Source organism: Dromiciops gliroides, chromosome 4 (genome assembly GCF_019393635.1).
Source record: "Dromiciops gliroides isolate mDroGli1 chromosome 4, mDroGli1.pri, whole genome shotgun sequence".
Lineage (NCBI taxonomy): Eukaryota > Metazoa > Chordata > Mammalia > Microbiotheria > Microbiotheriidae > Dromiciops > Dromiciops gliroides.
The window spans coordinates 33,660,259-33,679,969 of NC_057864.1; the positions used below are offsets into that span (position 1 = coordinate 33,660,259).

General features: G+C 56.5%; 2 protein-coding genes across 3 annotated transcripts; both read right to left on the minus strand.

The window, feature by feature from the left end:
• Positions 1 to 516: 516 nt before the first annotated feature.
• Positions 517 to 14,687, minus strand: B4GALT2 (beta-1,4-galactosyltransferase 2). Of its 2 annotated transcripts, XM_044005561.1 has the most exons (8): positions 14,427 to 14,687; positions 12,536 to 12,900; positions 12,186 to 12,421; positions 11,254 to 11,444; positions 10,958 to 11,080; positions 10,571 to 10,675; positions 2,184 to 2,302; positions 1,597 to 1,716 (listed from the first exon to the last, which is right to left on the minus strand). In XM_044005561.1, the coding sequence occupies exons 2-7, from the start codon at positions 12,855 to 12,857 to the stop codon at positions 2,230 to 2,232; spliced, it is 1,050 nt and encodes a 349-aa protein (XP_043861496.1). In that variant the 5' UTR covers positions 12,858 to 12,900; positions 14,427 to 14,687; the 3' UTR covers positions 1,597 to 1,716; positions 2,184 to 2,229. The 2 variants fall into 2 exon arrangements, with proteins under 2 accessions (XP_043861495.1, XP_043861496.1); XM_044005560.1 differs by lacking the exon at positions 2,184 to 2,302 and having other exon boundaries at positions 517 to 1,716; positions 14,427 to 14,684.
• Positions 14,688 to 15,683: 996 nt separating this feature from the next.
• Positions 15,684 to 19,122, minus strand: ATP6V0B (ATPase H+ transporting V0 subunit b). Its single transcript, XM_043964802.1, has 8 exons — positions 18,909 to 19,122; positions 17,380 to 17,428; positions 17,147 to 17,230; positions 16,882 to 16,959; positions 16,568 to 16,637; positions 16,416 to 16,467; positions 16,137 to 16,327; positions 15,684 to 15,993 (listed from the first exon to the last, which is right to left on the minus strand). Exons 1-8 carry the CDS (start codon positions 18,973 to 18,975, stop codon positions 15,967 to 15,969), a joined length of 618 nt encoding a protein of 205 aa, XP_043820737.1. The 5' UTR covers positions 18,976 to 19,122; the 3' UTR covers positions 15,684 to 15,966.
• Positions 19,123 to 19,711: the final 589 nt, after the last annotated feature.

Consider the following 19,711-nt stretch of genomic DNA (forward strand, 5'->3'; position numbering starts at 1 on the left):
TCAGAATTAATGAGGGCTGCTGGGCTTTTCTGCCAGAGATTCTGAGCCTGCAGGGGACTTAAGCCCAAGGGACTATTGAACCAGGGTCCCCTTGATGGTGCCATTCCCCCTATGTGGGTCCCCCCCACCCAGAAGCCCTAAGACCTTCAGGGAGGGGGAGGCTTGGCACATAGCTGGAATTCCAAAGAATGAATGAAAGCTCTTGCCAGGCCCTGAGGGTGCTGAAGTCTCAGGCCCTCCCTTCACCCTCCTTCTGGGATGATGGATCCATAGGGGTGCCCCTTGGTCAAAGCTGGAATGGTTTCATGACTGCTTCCCCTCCTTCCAGGAGGAACACACGAGGCTTCCTTCTGTGTGTGCGCATGTATCTATTGGGGGGGGGGGGTCTCTCTGGGTTCTCACTGCCCCACCCCCCATCCCCTTGTAGCAATGAGGACCCACGTTCTCCTGCTCCCCGCCCCCCCCCCTGTGAAAAGGCACGTGGAGGCCACAGTGTGAAAGCAACTTAGGCTCAGCCCCAATTCTCTTCAGGTTTTTTACTAAAGCACTCAAACCAATCCCATGTGATATACAAAGATTCCCCAAGCAGGGGAGGGAGGGTCCCCTACCCTATCAGGGGCCTAGCTTTTGTCATCAGTTGCCCTGCCTAGCCCCTGACCCATGCAAGTCCGCCACCCCAGATGGACACAACAGCCCAGCTCTCCCAGGGCCCTGAGCCCAAGTCTGGGGGCCCCAAAGCTGGCAGCGAGAGCCTGAGCCTGGGCTCATCCCTTTCTCGACTCTACCTCCTTCTGCTCCCACAAACCCTTTGGCAAGGGCAGGGAGAGCCCTCCATCTCCAGAGGGCCAGGGGGGAGTGATGCTGGCTCCTCCCCTCTCAAGGAATTGGGGATTTAAATGGGGAAACTGAGGCACAGAGAGGTGAAGTAGGGACACAAGATCTCAGAGCTGGGAAGGGACCTCAAAGATCATACAGTCCAACCCCCTCATTTTACAGATGAGGAAACTGAGGCCCAGAACGGCTAAGGGACTTGCCTAAGGCCAGCCAGGCAGTGGTGGGGCTGGGGCCACAAGGGGTCCCCTGACAGTGAGGCAGAGGAAGGTGGGAGACTCCCATTGCCCCCCTGATGGTGCTGAGTCACCTCTGCCTCCCCCAGACTCAGTGTCCCCAGGAAACACCTCCTTTGATAGAACCTGAGGTGCTGGGGGGAGGGCAGAGCCTGGCTGGAGGAGCGGGCCCCTCCCCCTCCCTGGGGCACCAGCTGGAGCCCATAGTGGGGAGGAAGCCCAGGTCCCTGAGCCAGCAGGTCAGAAAACAGGAAAATGCCTTCTGACTCAGACACACAGACAAACAGACCAAGCAATGTATGCTAAGCCCCGAGGCGAGCAGTCGAGTCCTGCAGCAGGAGGGGCATGAGGGCGCTCTGTGGGCCCTGCCTGGCCCAGCCCCCCCCCGGAAGGGTGGCCTCATGCCCATGGCCAGTGGGGCAGCTCCCCAGCAGTTAGTCACAGGCCAGCAGGCACCCCTGCCCTCCGCAGATACCCCGAGTTCCCGGGCAACGGCCGTCATCCTCGAGCTGGCCGTGGCGGTGCCCGGCCGATGTCCACGGTGATGTTGGTGAAGAGCGGCTGCCTGGACACCTCAAGCACTCGGTAATGCACAGAGCCAATGCCGTCCCGCTTCATGGTCAGCTTCGTGTTCTGGATCTTGGTGAACCTGGGAGGAGGGTTCAGGGTCAGCCTCAGGGTCTAAGCAGGGGAGGGACTTGGGGCACAGGGCTAGGGAGGAGAGCAGGGACAGGGAGGAGGGAAGACTCAGGGAGCCAGGACAGGGGAGGCCTCAGGGAGGAGGGGCAAGGAGGGCAGGGGAGGACTCAGGGGGCCAAGGCAGGGAGGAGGGAAGGGGAAGATTCAGCAGGGACAGGGAGGGGGCAGAGGAGGACTCGGCAGGGAGGAGGAGCAGGGGAGGACTTAGGATCCTAAAGAGGACAAAGGGAAAGGGCCAGGGCAGATGCCAAGCACTCTACATCAGAGACCATCAACACATCATGCCTATGCACAGGCACACCCCTAAACCCAGCAGTAAAACCCAGTGGAAGGAATGTGGCGTTTGGAGGCAGGAGCTGGGGCTGACACCCAACTCTGCTGCTCACTGCCTGGGTGACCTTGGGCAAAGGGCTTTACCTCCGAGGTGCCAGTTTCCTCTACTGTAAGGTGTGCAGTCTGAACCCTAGGATCCTCTGAGACGCCAAGTGAGCAAGAATGCCATCAGTGGAGAGGGAGGACCAGGATTGCCAGAGACACTTCAAGGGGGCAACATGAAAACACCAGCCTTCAGTGATCTGCCCACACACGAACATGGGACAGGAAAAGAGGTCTGGCATCTGGGGGTCTGAACAATGGCAGACCTGACTATCTGGGGCTCCAGACCACTGCTGGATGAGGAAACCAGAGAGATCAAGGGAGCCACTGCATGAAGACAAGGAAAGAGCCCTGTCATTACTCCCCACACAGGCTTCTTTCCATTCACAGTCAACTACGAGTGTAGAAAGCGATGGGGACCCTTCATTGACTCCCCTACCTTAGGAGGTTTCTCGTGCCTTGTGTATGGGAAGATGGGAGATGATTTACTGGGAAATGATGTCAGAACAAGAAGCACTGGTAAAAAGGGAGAAATTATGGGAGGAAATCCAGACGCCAAAGTGGAATAAATACAATGGAGAGCATTGGGTGAAGATCAGAGGAACAAGAGAATAGGAATTTACTCTAGCCTACTCTGACAGAAGAAAATCAATGGCAAATTTGGGAAACGGATGACAAGGTAATACCCTGTTACCGTCGATGAGTTCAAGTCACCAAGCATAGATTTAATTGATGCAGTGATTCTGTATGAAAAAAGGAAACCAAAACACAAGGAGGCAAGTTTGGCCTGGGAGGGAAAGCTCAGAAGCTGGCTGTCTTTCAGCTAGGAATATTTCATACATCCAGAGTATATGGGAAACCTTGAAAGACAATAAAGATAAGCTTGTTCAACAGCCTCGATTATTTGCCCTCTCATCCCATAGGCGATTGCCCCATCAAGGGTGTCATCCTCCTTGGTGCTGGAGCATGAAGCCTTGGGGTCTAAAATCTCCCCAGAGGCAGCCTGGCTATCCCCACAGGATGAGCCACATGTCTTGTCCAGATGGCGTGGCCTCAGAAGTTGTCTGCCAGTCCGTGTTTCCTGGATGCACAATACAGAGGGGCAGCACACAAGTAGGGCTGAATGACCCTTGGGAAAGGGAGTGCATCCTTGGTGCCTCCAGGCTTTATCCTCAAAAAGGGCCACTTTCTCTCAGCAGAGTTCTGGGGATACCACAGGGCTGTGGAGTTGTGGAAAGCGAAATGACTTCTAAGCACCAGAGCTGTCCCAGATGGATGGCCTCAGGAAGTGGGGAGCTCCCCATTCTAGAGATCTTAAAGCAAGAGTTGGGCATCCTAGGATGGAGGCCCCCCACTTTGATTTCACCACCCCACCCCCACTGTTTCTGGTCTGTACTTTTCAGACCAAGGCTTCCCATCATATGCTTATGGTCAAGATAAAGGGGCTTAGGTGAGAGTAATTGGAGGGCAATTCAGAGTTGGGTGAATGACCAGATCCAAAGAGGAGTCTTGGGGAAATGTTAGCTTGAAAGAGGGTGTCTTGTGGAATACCCCAGAACTCTGTCCTTGGCCCTACACTGGTTCAGTCTATGTGTCAGTGACACGTAAGAAAGGACATATGGCATAATTACCAGATTCATAGATGAGACACAGCTGAGAAAAATAGTTAACACACTGACAGAAGAGGAACCTGAGAAGACCTAGAACGAATCAGGATAAAGTCACACACTTGGCTACAAAAAAGACAGCTTCGGGGCTATAAGAGTGCTCTTCAGGTCAGAGTCACCAGTCAGTATGTCAGAAATACTTTCTACAAGAAAAGAACTGGGATGTTTTAACGTGGTGAGTGCCATATAAGGTGTTGTTATTTTTAATGTTAATAGAAAAAAATCATTACTGATGTTGGAGATATTCCTAAATCAGCTGTCTGAGTACAGCTTAGCACAAAGACCAAAAGTGGTATAAAACATGAAGAATAAGAATGAGACAAAGATATGATCAACAACCTGACTGATTAAAATAAGCTGCTGAAAAATTAACAGAGGAATGGATATTGACACAGATTAAAACCATTTCCTAAAGAAGCTGAACTAACACCAAGAAGCGGCAGAGGGAAAAATGTTTCAAGAGTCTGGCAAGAGACCCAGCTAAGCAAAACCATCCCAAGGGCATTTAAGGATAAAAGTGGAAGGAAGACAGATAACAGAAGGCAGAAGATGGAGAGGACCACAGACCTCAAGTCCCTAACACTGGCAAACACATTTGCCTCCATAGGCATCTTGAGATTTGCTGAAATAATAATACCTCACATTCAAGAGCAAATTGATTTACATTTGTCATCTCACTCACAACAGCCCTATTTTACAGATGAGGAAACTCAGACATGGAAAGGTTAAATGACTTGCCCAGGGTTAGATAGGCAGTAAGTGTTTGAGACAAGATTCAAACTCAGGTCTTCCTAAGTACAGGTCCAGCAGACCACCTAGCTGGTTTGGAGCCAAGATTCCTCCATCAAAAGGAAAAAGACTGGCATAAAGTGGGCAGGGGGAACACACCATGAGAAGATGTGGGGACCACAAAAAGAACATTTGAATGAAGATCAATTGGGGCAGAAAGAGAAGGAAATGGGGTCATTTTAGGGAAGAATATTCACCCCATCTTAAAATCTGTAGGAGAGGAGAGGAACACCAAGCACATCTGGCTCATCAGGCTGCCTAGATTTAGCAGAGTAGATTTCAAGGGACTCCAAAGGCCCAGGGACTGAAATTACCCAAGGGAAGTCAGATGAGGAGGGGTAAGAAATTTTCAAGAATGAAATTCTGTGGAAACAAAGTAATAACATAACAATAGCTAGCATTTACATAGCACGGTAAGGTTTGCAGAGTACTTTATACATGCTATCTCATTTGATCCTCATAACACTGTAAGGTAGGTGCTATTATCCTCATTTTGCAAATAAGAAACAGGCTGAGAGATCAAGTAACTTTCCCAGGGTCACACTGCTAAAATGCGTCTGAGACTAGATTTGAACTCAGGCCTCCCCAATTCTCAAGTCCTGTGCTCGATGCACTGTACTATCTAACTGCCTCCAACTCTAAAAAAGAGGAAAAAATGGGAGTTTGCTGAAGAGACAGATGAGGACACATAGGGAACTCACCAACCAACTTACATTTTAAAGGGTTAAGTACAGTAGATGGAAGCAAGAAGGTAAAGGTCACATGAGATGAACAAGATGAACCTCTAAGAAGAGTGTGAGAAGCCGTAAAATCAGGCTGAGCTGAGGCTGGTGAGGGACATTCAGAGAAGGGGCAAGACCACTGCTCCACATGAAACATGCAGGAGCAACCGCTCGGCTCTCATTTTGATTTCATTTTCTCTAGCAAGGAGAACAAATTTCACACTCAGAAGTAATAGAATAAATGTGGGAAACAGGGAGTTGCTACCCAAGATATGTCGCAAGACAACAGGAAAGTACCAGCTGCTCTGAGACACTCTCAGGTCACCTGGCCAAGATGAATAAACTACATCTTCAGGCCCTAAGAAACAAAACAAACTGGCGGATGGGGTGGCTGGGCCACTGTGGGTGATGTCTAGAAGATCCAGTTTTTAAAAGGCAGGTGGGGCAGGGGAGAAGAGAATAGAATCCTCAGACTATAGGCCAGGGAACTTGACATTAACTCCAGGCAGAAGTCTAGAACCTATTATTAAAGAGACAGTTGGGGAACCATGAGTATAAAAAGCAGTGATCGCCAAAAGGACCATGGCTTCAAGATCAAGTTGTGCCAGATGAGCCTCATGCCCTTCTCTCCAGCAGGGCTAACAGGCTGGTCGCCAAGGAGAATGTGAGCAATATTACAGATTAGAGACATTACAGCCTATTCGACTGTAAGCTCCTTGAGGACGAGGGACTGTCTTTTGCCTCTTTTTGAATCCCCAGCGCTTGATTGGTTGAGATATATTTACCTAGATTTGGGCTGATGATGGATTTCATGCCATTCTTGTGGGAAAGCTGATGGGCTGCCCAGTAATGCAATTAGAGAGATTCTCAACTGGACGAATGGCCAAAGGGGAAGAGTAGCCACATGCGGTGTTATGTCCATTTGGCACGGAGGCCCCAGTGGAGCAGCCCCAGAGATGCCTGGTTGGGGCTGTGCTTTGGGACCTTTTTATCGATGACTATGACAAAGCCATAGCTGGCCTGCTTCTCAAATCTGCGATTGACACCAGGCTTTATGCTGAATGAAAGAGCCAGGACACAAAGGGGCCAGGCAGGCCAGAGCATGGGGCTGAATCTAATCAAAAGAAACTGAATAGGGATCAGTGTAAAGTTGGGGTTCAAGAAATGGAACTCAAAGGTATAACGTGGGGAAGCCATGGTGGGCAAGCATCTTGTCTCATTAAGACCTGAGGGTTTTTCTGGTCAGCAAGCGCACTATGAGTCTGAAGTGTGCAGCACACCAAGAGCCAGGGCTTCTGGGAACAAGAAGTGACAGATCCTGTGGCCAGGCCCTGCTCCAGGGTCAGCTGGAGGCTTGTGCTCAGGGCTGAAAGGACTGATGAGCTGGAAAGCACCCAAAGGAGGGGAGAGGGCCTGGAGTTGGTGAGAAAGGAGGAGCAGCCGAAGAACCAGAGATTCTTCTGGGGCTGGAAAGGCCTTGGCCTCAGAAGGCTGAACCAGGAGCAATAGGAGAAAGTGGGAGGAAGCTGGAGAGAAGTCAATCTAGGCCCGATGCTGGGAAGGACCTCCTGTCCCTCAATTCTGCTCCCCATCCTTGCAGGAATGCAAATAGAGGCTCAATGATCACTTGTCAGAGATGTCCTAGAAGAGCTTGTTTTTCAGGTACGGATTGGACAAACTTGGCTGCTGAGGTCCTGTCTGGATCTCGAATTCTGTGCCTCTGTAAAGGAGAAATGGCATTGAGGAAGGAGACTGCCGCTGGGTTAGCCCAAGGCCACACAGAAGTGGCCTAGGTCCCAGAGGCCTCAAGGGATCTGGTTTCAATGTATCTGAAAGGGAAGAGGATCCCAGTGCCCTGAAAACTGAGGTCTCATCAGTACCAGAAATGGGCCATCAGGTGGGTCTAGAGGCCCATCTTCAGGCAGCCTACTATACATGTCCTTAATGAAGATAGGAGAAGGACTCAGCAAGGGTCTCTCTCCCAAGCAACAGGCATGGATCCTAGCAGTCACCCAATTGACCAAAGGTCACAGAGAAACAAGATCCTGTTGTGCTTCTTCCTCGGGTTCAGTCTAGCAGAGCTTGGCCTTGAGAATCCTGCTCCTGGTAGGAGTCTCCCTCATTAAAATGACACCCTGCTCCTGAAAAGACAGAATAGGATAACCTGGGCCCTCAATTCCACTTCCAGATCTCAAGCAGGACACAGCACAGGGCAGTGTAGGCTTGCTGGAGGCTGGGCCCCTTCAGGAAGGAGGGCAGTCCAAAAAGAGGAGGGCTGTTGACCAATGACACAGGGGAGCAGAAGCAAGAAGCAAACACTACAGACCCTCCCAATGGAGAGCCAGCATCATTCCAGAGTCAGGAAAAAATCATGAAGAGGAAGGAGCCTGGTCCAGATCTTCCATCAGGCCATGGGATGGATGGCCCACATTGCTCTTCCATCGGGCCACGGAGCCCTTCCACCAGGCCACAGAGCTGGGCCAGATCCTGCAAAGGGACAGGAGGTGGCTGGCAGTGTGTAGCTGCCTTGGAAAGACGGATGTCCTCTGAATGACTAACTTTGTAGCATCGACATTCAGCTGGCCATGGGATGAGGTGGAGAGTCATGAAATGCTGCAGCCTCAAAAGCCAAGTGAAGGACCACGCCAAGGGTGAGGGAAAGGATGAAAGCCGCAGTGTCCCAGATGAGAAACTGGAGTCAAGATCCATAGGCTGGTCATGTAGCAAGGGTGAGACCTGATGGGTACTTCAGAAGCCCCCAGCCTCTGGCTGGGCCAGGAGTCAGCAGAATAGGCAGGCAGGCCTGGGCTGCAATCTGCATTGCTGGAGGACACAGATACTGAGGAGGGCCTTGATCCCAGAGGGCACGACCAGGAGCAGGGAAGGGACGTCAGGAAAGCTGCCCCGAAGTGGAGCGAGCTTCTCTGGGAGATGGTGGGCTCCTCATCTCTCCAACTCTTTAAGCAGAGACTGGCTGGCCACTAGCCAGGGTGGAATGGTGTGGCTCCTTTTCGGGTGGGGATTGGACATGATGGCCACTAGATTAGAATTCTGAGCTGTCATGGTTCATGGTTCCAGGGCAATGGCAAGAGGGTGTGGCCCACCACCATTTTTTACAATTGACCTGGAAGGAAGTCTAAGTGAAGGCTAGGTGACTCCTTGTTTGGGAGGCTGCCCAGGGAATTTTTTTCTAAGAATGTGGCAGAATATGACTCTGAGAGTCTAAGATGAGAACCCTTAGGGTCAGGGAAGAGTGGGATTGGATGGATAGAGACAGTGTGGCAAAGTAGAAAGAGGAAACCTGTGAACTCAGAAGACTTGGGTTCAAATCCTGCTACCCATTACCTAGTGACTTTGGGCAAATCACTTGCCCAGGCCTCAGTTTCCTCCTTCCAGCTCTTGCTCTATGAGCCTATGCCCAGGAAGGCAGAATCAGGAAGAACAGGGAAAGGTCAGTGAGAGTGGGGAAGGGGCCACCTCAGAAGGTGCTTTATAACCTTTAATGTTTCATATCCTCAACACCTTATCCAAATCCAAGCTATTGCCAAAGTCTGTCCATTTCTACCTTTGTAGCACCTCTCCAATACTCCCTCTTCTCCCTGACCCAGCCCCTGCCCTCGCACAGGGCCCCATCACCTCACACCGAGACTACTGCAATAGACCGGGTCCAGCCTCCACTCAGCTGTTAAAGTGATTTTCCTAAAGCACAGGTTGAACCGTGTTCCCTAACCCCACCCACCCACACCCAATACCTGCTCAACAAACTCCAATGGCTCCCTATTACCTCTAGGACCAAATTCAACACCTCTTGTTTGGCCTTCCAGGCCCCCCTGACCTTTCCGGCCTTTTTGTACTTTGTACTTCCAGTCCAGGCACACTGCCTTCCTCATTCTTTGGGCATGACCTCCCGTCTCCCATCTCTGGGCCTTTGCACTGGCCAGCCCCCATGCCTAGGATGCCCTCCTTCTCGCTCTACCTCTGTGGCACCACTGAATTCCTTCCATCTCAGCCCAATTACTCTGCACCTACTCGGTTCTGTGCTTTAGTGGCTGTGCTCCTAGCGTTCTCCCTGCCTTCAGAAAGCAGGGATTGTTTCGCTTGCCTTTGGGTTCCCTGTGCCCAGCTACCTCATCACCACCTCTGGTGCTACTCTCTTCCTAGTGCCCCGTTAGCTCCTGCTCCAAAGCTCACACACAGAAGCCAGTCACTGCCCTGAGTCCCAGCTCCCAAGCTCAAGGCCACCCTCACCTCTCCCTCCGAATCTGTCTCCACCCTAACTCTCCATGACCCATTCCTCCAACCAAGCCAGACTCTTCCCTGATTGCTTGCTTAGAGCCTCTCTCTCCCTAGCCTGCACTTTCCCCCTCTCCCTTGTGTCCTGACCCTCCTCAGGGGCTCCCTCACAGTGCCCTTGGCCCCCAGGCATCCCCACCCCTCCTCAGTGGTGGGTCTCCCATTGCTCTGTATCCTGTGCCCCTCCCCTACAGGAGTGCAGAGCTCAGGTCACTCAGCACAAGTCACACATCAGTTCTACACCCAGCCCCAGCCCCAGCCGCTAGCAGACCACCTTCTCTTCCTTTCTTCCCTCTCTCTCCAGTCTAGCAGCAAAGCCTGATGAGTCCTTCCCGATCTCCGGGACTGCTTCTAAAGCCACTGGTCCCAGCCCCTGCTTCCAGTCATCCTAAAGCCCAGCTCTGATAAGCTCACACTCAAGCTCAAGAGCCAACCTGTCTTTCCAGCCTCCTCTCCCACCACACCCTTCTCCAGCTCAACTCCCAGGGGCCTGCTAACCTGCTGTGTACCAGGCTCAGGCTCATGGTGGGCTCCCCCACTTGTCTTAAGACTACCCTTCTGCTAGGCTTCACCTCCTCCAGGGAGCCTTCCCTGACTTCTCTTTAGGCCCAGGACCTCCCCTTTCAGGAGTGAATGGATTTGAAGTGTCTCTACCTAAGGCAGAAGCCTCAGCTTCTCCACAGAGCCAGAAGCTCAACTTCTTGCTGGGTGTGCCTGGTACTGGGGGACTCCCTGCACATTCCTCACAGTGCCAGGAGAGGGATGGGCACAGGTGTTCAGGAAACACTGAATCTAATCTCTAAACATAGACTTAAATTGTAAAAATGGTTTTCTTAAGAACTGCTGAGGTTTTTATTCTTAACTGTGCCTCAGGCTGCCTGAAGGCATGGAGGGGAGATACCATATGAGGATGGGGAGGGGTGAGGGTCAGGGGCCACCTGGGGGGGTCAGGGGTCACCTCTGGGGGTTGGGCTCATTATGCTTGTCCCGATCATGCTTGATCATTCGGTATCTGCCGATGCGGATGTCTGGGCGGGAGACCTTCATCCCTGAGAGGGAAATCCTAGGGGAGATGGAAGGGGGTGGGACTTAGGCTGAGTAAAGATCTCTGAGCCAAGGGCAATGATGCAGGCTCAGTTAACCCCTTAGCTGCCCAGGCCCCTGCCCTTGCCCCTACGGATGCCCCCCATCCCTCTCACCCCCACTTAGTCTAGCTGAGCCCTGAGCCGACACGCCGAGCCCGCCCCTCCTATCTCCCCCCCCCCCCCCCCGGCCTAGCTGACTCGAGGCCAGTCCCGACCCTCCCCATTTCACCTTCTCGGCGCCGCCCAGGCCCCAGCCTCACCGGTTGAAGATGTCATCGTCTTCTCCCCCCCAGCCCCAGTACTCATTGGGGAAGCCATTGATCTTCAGGAACTGGGCCTTGCTCAGACCTGATACACCCCCAAAGTAACCGGCATAGGGCAGTCTACAGAGAGCCAAGAGCAAATGGGCTAAGTCTAGCAGCATGGGTCCAAAGGCTCCGCCCACCCCCATCCTGAGACAACCCTGAGCTGCAGGGGCAATGGCAGGGAGGGGGCCGGGCCCCCCAGCCCCAAGTATCCACCCCTAGCCCCCGGGGAAGCGGAAGGGCTTGCTCACCGGAAGCCAAACTTGTCCATGGCGATGGCAAAGTGGCGGGGCTGCTCCCCACAGCGGTAGAGGTTACGGTCATCCATGGGCACCAGGTCCACGTCGCTGAAGATGAAGCAGTCATAGGCAGGGTCTTCTTTCAGTGCCTCTAAAAAGCCAACATTGAGGAGCTTGGCCCGGTTAAATGTGTCCTCGCCATGCTGGGGGAGGAGGGAATACATGGTGGTCACTGGGCTGCCCCCAACAGACACGCCCCAGGCCCAGGAGCTACGGGCCAGGCCCCATCCTCTGATGACTGCACATCTCTAAGGGCAAGAAGGAGGAGCTCCCGAAAGGAGAGAGAGCATTTTCCAAGGTAAGGAGACAGTTCACTGGGCACCTCCTGGAGGACTGCTGGGAAGGGCGGCCCAAAGGGGCCACCACTGCCACTGAGCCTGGCACTCTGAGATCAGGAAGAGCAGAACAACAGTGTGGTCTGCCCCGGGCGTCACTGGCATCAGGTACAGGCCCCCAAACCCAGCCACCGGCCTCCAAATTGGGGGGTGGGGGTGGGGGTGGGGGGTGGGGGTTGGGGGGTGGGGAGGGCCAAAGGACCACAGATTAGAAATCCTACTCTGTACCCAAGAGCAGCATTTTCTGGCTCACAGGGAAGAATTGGCAATACCCAACTTGCCCTGTACTTGAAAAGAAGCAGGAAAGCCAGTTGTCCAGGTGAGCAAGCAGCTTGTGAAGACCTCCGTGGGGGTGTGTGTGTGGGTATGTGAGGGTGAGCAGGTGTGATCGGGTGTGCCTTGATGAGCCTGGGGGGTCTGTTCCTCAATGGCCCAGTAGCCCAGGCTGGGCTCCAGCTTGAGCTCTTCAAGGCTCTGGGAGGGCTGAACTGTCCACCTGACCTGCTCCCCAGCCCCCACTTTCCCTGGCCGCCAGCTGGCCATGCACACCTGGCTGATGACGTAGATGCCGTACCGCAGCCGCTGCCGCCGGAGAATGGGATGCAGGTAGTGCAGCCAGTATCGAAGATGGTGCTCTCGGTGGCGGAAGGGGATGATGATGGCCACAGTTTGCCGAGGGGTACAGTCAGGGGGGGCATAGCGGCCCCCCCCCTGCACACCAGGGTTCTCCCGCTGGACCCGATCCATTGGCATGGGTGAGCTAAACTCAATCAGCAGCCGGCCCACTGGGGGAAGGGAGGGGGCTCTCGTAAGGGAAGCCGCCAGGGGACTCAAGCCCCAATGACCTCCCCCCCCTGCACACACAGAGCTGGCCCCCCATGCCCTGCAAGGGGCCTCACCTAACCCAGGTGGCATGTCAGGGCACGGGGGCAGGGGCAGCGTGGTGACCGAGTGGTTGGCATCTGGCCGGGGGCTAGGAGCCTCCGAGCTGGGGGCTGTGCCGTTGGGCCGGGAGCAGTTGGTGCCGATGCCTGTGGCAGCAGCAGGGTGCGGCGAGTGAGCGGCAGTTCGGCGGCCGTGGGCACTGAATCGACTGAAGAAGTCGAGGTGCTGGGCATAGACGTCAAAGTAGAGGATGACGGCGATGAGGAAGTGCAACAGACAGAGAAGCAGCACGGCCTTGCAGATCCGCTCCAGGGTCCCCCCCAGCAGCCTGCTCATCTTCTGGCTGCTCGGCTCGGCCTGGGCATTGGTCCTGCCGGCCCTGCCAATAAACAGCCAGCTGGCTCCACCCTGGCAGCGGGCAGCCCCAGCTGGGACCCCAACACCTGCGCCGGCCGGGGAGACCCACCTGCTGATGGTCTGGGGGAGCAGGGAAGGCCATCTCCCCAGTGCCTGAATCTCAGCCCCCAAGAAGGGCAGCAGGCTTGGCTAGACCAGTCCCTTCCCAAACTCCCCAAAGCACAAAGCTGGGAGTGAAGGGGAAGACCCTGGAGCCAGCAAGGCGAGGCCAGACACAGTTTACAGCCCCCCTTCTCTCATGGCCGGGCTGGAGTTCTTGGCCTGCTGGGAAGGATCTGGGACCCCACCCTGAGAAGCTGAGACAGACAGAAGCTGTCAGGCACCCCTGGTTCTGAGCAAGATGCCAGGCAGGGCCGTAGGGACTGCAGACAGTGGGCACGCCCAGGGCCCTCCTCAGGAAGGAAGGAGGATGAGGCAGTGAGGCCTGGCTGGCACTGGGGGCCACAGGTGGCAGTGTGCAGCAGCAGCAGCTGTCCCCTCATGCGCCGGGCAGGGTGACCATCACCTTCTGTGGGGCACAGAAGCAGCAGCACCTGCCCAGATCCAGAGGCTCAGGCCCCATCCAGCCCAGCCAGCCCAACTGCTTCCAAACAAGGCCCCAATTCAAGCACATGGCAGCTGAGTTCAGATCACAACAAACTCTAAGCTCCCAGGCAGGAGGTGCTGGAGGCAGGGATGGGGAAAGAGAGGCTCTGGACCATGAAGGAAGAGGAGGAATGAAGGGAGGGAAGGAAAAGGAAGCAGGGAAGTCTGAAGGTAAGGGGAGGAAGAAGAAAGAAAGAAGGAACTGATGACAAGTTAACAAGGGGAAAACTAAGTGAGGCCTGAGGGAACCCTGGGAGAGTCAGGGACAAAGAGAAGGCCAAGGCAGGTAGAGGATGCTGGGGAAAGGATGGGGGAGGCTGAAGGTCCCCTTGGCTGTGGGCCCCAATGGGGGAGGGGGATTCCCCAATTGCTACATCTTTGCGGGTCAGGAGGGGTCGGTAGATGGGGGGAGGGGGGCTTCAGCCCTCAGAGTCTAGGGTAAGGCCAGTGGGTCTCACAGGCTAGGGGGGTGTGGGCTGAAGTGGAGAAAACAAGAGGAGGTGGCTTGGCACTCAGGACCCCGCAGGGCAGTAGGAGTGGGGGCTAGGGAAGATGGGCTGGGTGCTCAGGGCCGGGCTGGGTCAGAGTGGGGTAGGCTGGGCATTCAAGTCATGGCTGGGCTGTACAATTGAAAGGATGAGGGGGTGGGCTCGGCGCTCAGGGACCCACTGGGCTGTATTGGGGGGTGGGGTGAAGGGGGTGGGCTCGGCGCTCAGGACCCCGTTGGGCTGTGTCAGAGGGGGTGGGCTCGGCGCTCAGGGCCCCACTGGGTTGTACGGGTTGGGGGCGAAGGCGGGGTGGGCTCGGCGCTCAGGGCCCCACTGGGCTGTACAGGTGGGGGGGGGGGGTTAAAGAAGGTGGGGGTGGGCGCGGCGCTCAGGGCCCCCCCCCCCGCATCCTCACCGGCTGCGCTCGGCGCTCAGGGCCCCGCGGGGCTGGGCTCGGGCTCGGGGCCGGGGCCGGGCCGGGCCGCGGCCGCTCCGTCCCCCATGGCCCCGGAGCCCGCTTAGCGCCTCCCCGGAGGCCCGATGCCGAGTCCGCTCTCGCTCCCGCCTCCTCCTCCGCCTCCTCCGCCGCGGGGCATGGTGCGGCCCGCCCGGGGCCGCCGGAGCCGGAGCCGCCGAGACGGAGCCTCGCAGGGGAAGCAGGGAGCGGCGCCGCGCGCCCCCGCGTCCGCGCCCCCGCGCGCGCGCGCTCCGCCCTGCCCCGCCCCGCCCGTCCGCGCGCCCCGGAGCCCCAGGCCGCAGGCGCAGAAGCGGCGGAGGGAGGGGCCTGGAGGAGAAGGGGGTGGGGCCTGGGAGGAAAAAAGACTTGTGCTCAGACTACCCCCAGCAGTCTCGCGGGGCGGGGCCTACGAAACCTATCGTATCTGGGGTTAAACCCCAGCGAGGACGTGGAGAGGGCGGGGCCTGGGCAGAGGGGCGGGGCCCATCCATATAAAATCCACCGCGGGTCACTTAGAGGGGTGGAGCCTGAGGAAGAGGGGCGGGCCCATTCATATAAAATCCACAGCGGGCTACTTCGGGGGCGGGGCCTGAGGAAGAGGGGCAGGCCCAAGTAAAACCTACAGCCGGCTACCTCGGGGGCGGGACTGAACGAAAAACAGGGAGCGGTCTGAGGGGGCGAAGCCTGCAGAAGGCCGCGGAACCAGCCTGGACCCCCGGGAAGCACCCCAAGGAGGCGGGGCCCCACGGAAACGGCGAACCCTCCTAGGCAGGGGGTCAGACAGCTCGGCCTCCCAAAGTGGTGGCCTGGAAACCTGGGGGAGCCGCGAGAGGATGGGGCCAGATCAGGACACAAAGTGGTCTGGGCTAGGCAGTGGGGCCGGGGTCAGCTCAGTGGCTGGGCAGCTGGGGTTGGAGGGTTCCCTGGGAGCAGGGCCAGGGGCTGCCTAGAGGGCACTTAAGGTGGACAAGGCATACCACGGCACAAGGGCAGCAAGAATCCCCCCCCCCCATCCTGGGTGACCAGCCTCAGGTCTGGTCACACCCAGGTGTGCAAAGCACCTGAACAAAAGGGGCAAGGATCCCCAAAGCCAGCCCCCCTGAAAGGAATTGGGCCTCTACCCCTTCTCTGGGGTATGCTCACTATCCCAGACAGGTGAAGCCAGATACAGATTGCCCCTCCCCTCTGTGAAAGGATGAACAGGAAAGCAATGGCTGGGGTGACCCAGGACACAGACCTTTATTTCAAACACTGGTGAGGTGGGGGGTGGGGCAGGGGGCAGGACAGGTGGGCAAAGGACATGCCCTCCCAACTCACAGGCCATGGCCTGCCCCTCTGAGGGACTCCAGAAGGGGCAGATGGAAGTGAGGGCCAGAGGGACACAGTACAGACACCATGGGGGGCGGTTCCCCTGGCTGGGGCAGCCAGGCCCCCCCCAGGAAAACCAATAAATTAAGAGTAGGGCACAGCAGGGCAGGGCCCTCCCACTGCTTCAGGCCTAGTCTCCCATTTTTACTTTAGAAGTCTGCAAAGAAAACACAGGAGGCAGACAGACAAAGAAAGGACACACAAAGAAACAAAGAAACCAGGAGTAAGCAGGGGAGTTCCAGGGAGTACCCCTGCCCCTCTCCCTAGCCCCAGGAGGGCCCCCAGGCTCCAGCCTCATACCTGAAGGATGGCCACAATGACCCCAAAGAGGCCAATGGCACTGCCAAAGATCTCTACAATGAGGATCTTGACGAAGAGGCTGGCATTCTGGGCATCAGCCAAGGCAGCTCCACTGCCCACAATACCCACGCACACACCACAGAAGAGGTTGGACAGGCCCACGGTGAGGCCAGCACCAAACATGGAATAGCCTAGGGACAGGGGAGGGGGATACTGAAGAAGGGCCCATATCTGGCCTATCCTGACTCATGCCAACCAGAGCCACAGAGTCCCACCTACCTGCATGGTAGTTACGGCTTCCAATGGTTTTGGGGGTAGTACCAGTGAAGGGCTGCAAAACACACACGCTTCTAGTGAGTACAAATACCCCAAGCCTGGGAGACAGCCCCCCCGCCCCCCTACATCGCTCCCTTACAACAGTCGCCCCCTACCTCTGCCATGTTGCTGATGACAATGGCCATGATGATACCATAGATGGCCACAGCCTCGCAGAAGATGATGCTGGAGAGTTGGAATCATAGGATAGGGGCTCAGAGTTTGGCCCACCCCCTCCAGGAAGCCTCCCCTGACACACCCAACCTGTCCCATTCACCCCCTTTCCTTCCCAATCTGAGAGAGAGGTGGATTCTATTCCATCTTCTTCCCAGGAAACAGGGAACAGGCACTGAGCTGTCTTGGCCCCAGGCTAGCCTAGCTGCCTGACCACTGGGCAGACAAATGCTTCCAGTGGCCATCCTAAACTCACCTCACCAAGTTCTTGGTCTTGATCCTGGGGGCCTTGACCCCTCCACCAAGGATGGATGAGCCCGTGATGTAGATGCCCCTGGGGGTAGGTGTGAGAAAGTGAGCCAAGGCCCACCCCCAAGGTGGCTCCAGCACCCCCATCCCTTCCCCTAGTCAGTCATGAGGGAGCACCCAGTCCCTATCCTCAAGGCCCTAGTATCCCTGTCCCTCCCCCAACAGCTTAACCTCAAGCATTTCTCCCTCTCCTCCAGTGCACATAGACTCACCAGGCTGCTCCCACCACGGAGAGGGAGATGGCTAGCCCTATCCCTAGATTGGACCACATGTGGGGTGATGTCTCTGTGAGGAACCTGGTGGGGAGAAAAGTAAAGCCTCAAGAAGAGGGGTCAGTAACTGTTCTGGGTCTGGCCCACTAACCAAAGGCTTACCACTCTGCCATCCCCCAGCTCTGACCATGCATCCTCAAAGGGGGTGCTGGGGAGGGTGGGTCATGACTCACCATGCCACATCAAAGCGGAAGCCCAAGTCAAATATTGTATAGCAGATCCCTAGGAAAAAAAGAGAGAGCAGGGACTAGGAGCTGCCCCACCCCCACCTGCATCCATAAACCTCAGAGCTTTGGGGCATAGGGCTGTGCTGCCTCAGGGTACAAGGAGAAAGAAAAGAGAGGGGGAATTTGACCAATGCAAGGGGACAGAATGCAGCCTCCTAGGGATTCCTCCCGTTTCTCCACTAAGGCTTTTTCTGAGTCCCCCCCCCAACTTTAGACCCAGGACTATCATCCCAGGATCTAAGGGAACCCCACACACCACCATGCAAGTCTGCATCCTCTCCATAAAGATGAGATCAGGGGCTGACCAGAGGCTGCCCAGGGACAGAGGGAGACCAAGATATCACCGGCTATGCTGGGCCTATCACTGTTTTGCTTCAATAGTTTTTTCAGTTGTGTCCGATTCTTCATGACCTATTTGGGGATTTCTCGGCAAAGATCCTGGAGTGGTTCAGCCATTTCCTTCTCCAGCTCACTTGACAGATGAAAAAACTGAGGCAAACCTAGGTAAGTGACTTGCCCAGGCTCATCTTCAGGACTCCAGGCCCAGGGCTCTATCCTGGGCCTGCTTGGGGATGATTGGGCAGTCTATAGAGGCTATGGGAAGGGTCTGAACTCTTGGAGCTGCTTTGGCACCTGCGGCCCATAGTCTGAGATTCCCAGCCCACCTGGGCCGTCCTTATCCCTAGGTGATCCCAGTGATCCAAATCCCAAGGAGGGTCAGAGTGACCCTTGAAAAGGCAGCCCCTAAAGCCACTGTGGGCCAGGCAGTTCTCCCTGGAGCCTAGGTGCCCCCCATTCAGTCCCCACTTTTCTCCTTAGTTCGGATAGGGGAGGGCTCCTGGGGGTGAGAAGGGCAGAGTGGCTGAGGCCGGCCCTAGCAGTCCCAACCTGACCTGCCCTGGGGCCTGTTTACCCAACAAACTAGAAGGGCAGAGCCACGGCCCTAGGTGGCTCAGGGCAGATCAGACTAGCCCAGCCCTGGGGACGAGGTCAGCAAAGGGGAAGTAGTGTCGAGGGCCAGTCTTCCGGGACCCTGGGTAGGCCCAGGAGCCCTCTCGCTCTCTCCTCAGAGAAGGCCCAGGCGGCTTCATAGAAGGGTGGGTGGGGGCCAGGGGTGCACGGTTACGGGGCGTGGGGGAAAGATGGAGGGGGGGGCGACGGACAAGGTGAGGGTGGGCAAGGGCACGGGGAGCGCGGACGTGATTTCACGCAAGGGCACAGACACGATCACCGGGGTGGGGGGCCTCCCGCGAGCACGGACACAATCGGGGACACGGACACGCCCGGGAGGGGGACCGCGGGCACTGACACGCTCTAGGGAAGGGTCGCAGGCACGGACACGCGCACGGAAGGGTGACGGGGGCCGCAGGCACACGCGGGGCGCACGGACACGGTGCGGAGGGCGCGGCCCCGAGGTCGAGTCTCAAGGGGCCGGCTCCCTCGCCCCTCACCCGAGGGCAAGGCCCGGCTCTCACCTACGACAATCACGCAGCTCCAGAAGGCCACGGACAGGCCGGAATAAAGCAGTGCGAGTCCCGTCATGGCCGCGACGGCGCCGGGGTCCGAGGCTGGAACCGGAGCCGGGGGTCGGGGGCCCGGGATCGGGGAGGGGGGGGGTCTCGGTCGCCGGCCGGGCCCGAGCGCACTGAGCTCTGCCGCCTCCGCCCGCCCGTCCCCGCGCCGGGTCACCTGACGTCACTGCTCTGCCATGTGACCGCAGGTTCCACCCTCCCCCCGTGTGCCCACGTGATCCTGTGGCGGCGGGCCCTGCGAGGGCTCCTGGGAGTTGTAGTCGGTCGAGCGGCCCTGCTGGGTCTCCAGAGGAGAAATGAGCTGGTGTAACATACCACCGACGCCGCCACCATTCACACCCCACAGCGCACCACCTCGCTGCTTGCCAGGGCAAGGGAGGTTCAGGTGCACTCGGATCTTTTAAAACAAAAAGAGGCGTAGATTGGAAATCTGCTCTTTAACACTACTGGTATGAACTTGGACTTCAGCTTCAAAGACATACAGACTATCTACAGAATGACCGTGAGGTGGGTGGGAAAGAAGGAGCCGAGGAATTAGGGGAGGGGAACCAGAAAAGATGTCAGGGCCTGGAGGGGATGCTTGAGCTGAATCAGAAAGGAAAGAGGAGCTCCAAGAGATGGGGAAGCAGAGCAGGCGTGGGCTCCAAAAATGGGGCAGGTGGGCGGCTATGAAGGCAGAGTTGGAGAGTTGAAGAATAAAGATAAACAGAAGAGTTCATATTTTATCCTCGAGGCCATAGGGAGTC